The sequence below is a fragment of the Puntigrus tetrazona genome, chromosome 13, assembly GCF_018831695.1.
Source record: "Puntigrus tetrazona isolate hp1 chromosome 13, ASM1883169v1, whole genome shotgun sequence".
Taxonomy (NCBI): domain Eukaryota; kingdom Metazoa; phylum Chordata; class Actinopteri; order Cypriniformes; family Cyprinidae; genus Puntigrus; species Puntigrus tetrazona.
In genome coordinates this window covers 17,381,056-17,385,434 of record NC_056711.1, presented here as the reverse complement: position 1 = coordinate 17,385,434, position 4,379 = coordinate 17,381,056, and the positions used below count along the sequence as shown (strand labels likewise).

General features: G+C 36.4%; 1 protein-coding gene across 2 annotated transcripts in view; it reads left to right on the top strand.

The window, feature by feature from the left end:
- Positions 1-4,379, top strand: part of LOC122356193 (putative thiamine transporter SLC35F3) — an 11,014-nt gene that overhangs the window by 1,572 nt on the left and 5,063 nt on the right. For both annotated transcript variants that reach the window (XM_043254697.1, XM_043254696.1), the window contains exons 3-4: positions 320-662; positions 3,500-3,719. In XM_043254697.1, coding sequence (XP_043110632.1) covers positions 320-662; positions 3,500-3,719 — 563 coding nt within the window. The remainder of the gene's footprint in view (positions 1-319; positions 663-3,499; positions 3,720-4,379) is intronic.

The following is a 4,379-nucleotide window of genomic DNA, read 5'->3' as shown; positions in this document are numbered from 1 at the left end:
TATAAACCTGTGTGTGTATAAAAATCCACACTTTTTTTTTAGTCTCTCCATCTTTTCAAGAGTTCTGTAAGATTAAACTGCCACATGCAAAAAGTGGCTATAAATGGTATATGATATTTACAACAAACGTAACTGCAGTAAATACTACATCTAAATTTATACTACAAATTTTCACTGTACATCTTATTAGTAGTGCAACAGTTATGGGGAGTATTTTTACAGCGGCATGTGATTTGATTGTCTGTATTCAGTGTTTGCTCAAGACCATAATAAAACAGCTCGTAAATCAGCAGCTGATGTCTTTTTTGTTTGCTTGTAGGGGAGGACCGGCCGAGGGAGAACATCGTGGGCACTGCCGATGGACAGGCGATGGTGGGCGGAGCAGGGGCGGAGTCAGGGACCGGAAGGCAGAAATTAAACTGCTGTGTGCGAGTGACAGCCGTCCAAGTGCGAAAAGCAATATGGGGCGTGGCCATGGTGATGTGCGTGTGCTCGTCGTGGGCAGGCTCCACCCAGCTGGCCAAACTGACCTTCAAGCAGTACGACGCGCCTTTCACTCTCACGTGGTTCGCCACCACGTGGAACTGCCTCTTCTTTCCTCTGTACTACATTGGACATCTGTGCAAGAGTCCTGAGAGACAGACACCAAAACAGAGGTTTAGGTAAGAATCTGGTTGTGTGAGATTTTGTTTATGCAGCAGTGTACAGTTGAAATATCCAACGGTTTTGTGCATCTCAGACAGCTGATGAATCGGTTTAGTGAAATCCCTTTCTCTTGAGGGGGACACTGAGGAAATTCCATGCTGTAACGCACGGACGGTTTGTCCTTTCCGGGTGTCTCCTTCAAGCTTCCATGAGCTGAATACTAAGCAGGCTCATTGCTCATTTAAACTGAGTCGCTGATGAAAAATATTTTTTTCGTTCTGTCTAGGAAGACCAAAGTAGAGAGTTTGGGGAAGTAAACGGATTTGGTGGAAGTGCTTTCTTTTATTCAATCGCTTAGCAAATGCTTTTGTGTAAAATGTGGAAAAGCCCAAGCAATTTATCATACAGGGGAAAACAATATTTGCAGCAATGCAATACAGAATTTGAAGAGTAAACACCAGCTGTGGAGTGCAAAGACTACGCAAAAACAGGCAGAAAGAGGTTTACGGTCACATAAAGTGCCTTATGGTTATGCATTAATTATTATTCAGTTTAGCCAACCCAATTTATCAAAAGCCGAATGTTATTAAAATAGAAGCGGATGATTTTGTTGACACGTAGCCCAGAGACCTATTTAACAATTTAGAGAATATCAGTAAAAAGGCAGTAATAAAAGGTCCTAATGTACTCATAATCATGCTCTCTTTCTCAGTATAAACCAACATGCTGGCCTTTCAAAAGCCAACTATGAAATCTAATAAACTCTATGGAGACTTTGAATTAAAGTAAATAGATTTCCGGGCATAAAAAAGGGCACTTGATAACATCGTTTTGTTTCTTTTAAGAATGACAATTTATGTAAGCCATAATTGTATTCATTCACTAACTAAAATTAGTATGATGACCGATACGTTATTATAAAATATTTTGATTTGAGTTAAGATTTTTCCAGTTTAAGAAAAAAGGGAAAAAAAGAAATGTACAATCTTAAGGAAATAATCAACTATATATAAATAATCAATAATCATAAATCAAAAATGATAACTTAAAATATAACAAAATATAACTAAAAATAGCCAAAGGACCAAAGACACACACACAATCAGTATGTAGACATGACTATGTAAATTAATTTAAAATGAACACACATTTAAATTAAATTCAAAAGAATTAAATTGACTCGATAAAACTAGTAATAAAAGGAAACGCTTTATTGAATAAAGTGATTTAGTCCAATTTCTCGTTTAAACAGCATATAGATAGAGTCTATGCTAAATTTCTTACTTTGCCCTGATTTTACCTGGAAGCACCGCAGTAACTCCAAGACACTGAAGATTGCAAAATATCATTGAACTGATGTGTTCAGACAGTCATATATTTGTCAAGCACAGAAACTGATGGGTGGAAAAATGCCATCTGACACCACAAGTTCTCTGAGATTTGAGAAATGGCTTATTTTCACTTATCGGAGCCTTAAAAGCTAACAGGCATTGGATATTCAAGATACAATGTGTCGCATAAGGACACAGTTCAAGCAACTGAAAAGAAAGCTTAAATAATTTCTTTGTTTTACTTTTTGACTCTCGGTTGTATTTACAGTCCATTATCCCAAATAGAGGTGAACTGAGGACAACTCTGAGTGTAATGGCCAGACATGGAAAGTAAAAAGAAGCACTGTTTTTCCATCAATACATTTTCATGTTTTGATGAAAAATAAAGCTTTAAAATGATCCAACCCATGGTTGTTTTGTGTGACAGAAATGGTTTGAAAGTGTACTAAAGTATATGTACTGATATGTCATATGTAATATAAGCCTGACATCCAGATAAGGGTTTGAAAAAGCATTATTACTTTTGTTTTTTTAATACACTGATCAGTTGAAACCCAATCTCAGAGATTACAGTTTTTTTTTTTTTTTTTTTTTACAAAATCTTGGAGTGAAAATATCCTCTAAATGCAACTGCAATCCCAGTGACTACATAAATGTCTAGCTGCATAGCTTTTTTTATTTTTTCAGGAAATCCATAAGAATTTTTCCTTTTTTTTTTTTCAAAATTAACGAATTCAAGCAAACCAACTATTTAAAATTACAGTCAAATCACCACAGTTGTAACTCAGACACTTCAGTTCAATAAATGCCCAATGCAAACAAAGATTTACAAACCATATGAATTATTCAAATCGTATTAAACCTTATTGAATACTAAAAATTTCCAAAGACACAATGCAACAACAAAACAATTTGCACATCCTATCATCAGAAGCACAAACCAGGAGCCTCCCGCGCCACGCCGTCTTCTCTCAAGTTCCATTTATGAGCTTTTTATACTTTCACAATAGCTGTTCATTCTTTTTACTCCCAATCAGAAATCCCTTTTTATAGCATTTTTTTCCCCCCATATTCGAGCTCTTCTGTAGCCTGCTAACATCCAACTCTGAACGAGTAATGTTTCAGAACCCAAGACTATGCCCAAAGCCTCGCCATGTTTTCTTTAAAACCCTGTTTAAACTCTAGGGGTTATGTTAACTTTTTAAAAAAAATAAAAGACATTTTCTGTTTATTTTAAACTTCAGCACAAGGAAAATAAAGGACACACTTTCCATAAGCAAAAATGTCAGTGATTCCACAATATGAATCCATACTCCACATTTTATATATAAATGAACAACACCTTAAGGTTGAAAAGGACTCTACAATTGTCACTTTTTATTAATTTAAATAAAAGTGTTCATTTCCATTTGAATGCACTGAAAAAATGCTAATTAGTCATTTTGAATAGCAAAGTACATTAGGCAGCTCAAATGTGCACTGTGTGAATTAAGCAATAGTCTTTTATTCTCTGTTGTTTTCAGAGAGTGCTGTCGGTTCTTCGGGGACGATGGACTGACGGCGAAGGTGTTCTTCACTAAAGTGGCTCCTTTTGGCCTGCTGTGGATTATGACAAACTACCTATACCTTCAGGCTCTGAGAAAGATCAACAGCACTGATGTATCGGCCCTCTTCTGCTGTAACAAAGCCTTCGTCTTTCTCCTGTCCTGGATTGTGCTGCGGGATCGCTTCATGGGCGTCAGGGTGAGTAGATAAGATGGATTATCGGATAGATGAATAAAACTCTTGATATCGATTCGACATGCTTTTTTCAGTATAAATAATTGTTGCTAAAAGAGAGATAGATTATCTGTCTGTCTGTCGGTAAACTCTTTAATCATAGATAAATAGATGTGTATTTGTGGTGTTCTGTGTTGTTCTCTCTTGATGTCTTCTGTTGTGTAACCCCATGAGTCAGCAGTGCCAACACGCTACAATACTTTGCTTCTACAATCACTTTTTCCTGCATTCTTCCTTTGTGCTCATCCTTTCTTCTTCCTATGCCTTTTTTTTCTTGGGCCCAAATGAACCAACGTGCTTTGTAAGGTTTTCTTTGTCTCCATGTGCTAGTGTTTCTCTCTGACACACACACACACACACACACACACAATGCTGGACAGATTTTGGCGAGTCAGGGTGTTTGGCCGTCTACGGCGTTGTAGTGTTTGTGTGTAAATATTTAGTATTTACTACAGTAAAAAATGTACAATTAAATGGTATTAATTACAATTATTTTATACACTTTACCTGATGCAGCAGAATTAATAACAACGCCAAACAATAATACTGTTTTGTAACAAAATCAAGCAGTTTAAGTGACGTTAAAGCGTGAGCAACGGATTCAAACGTGAATATATATATATA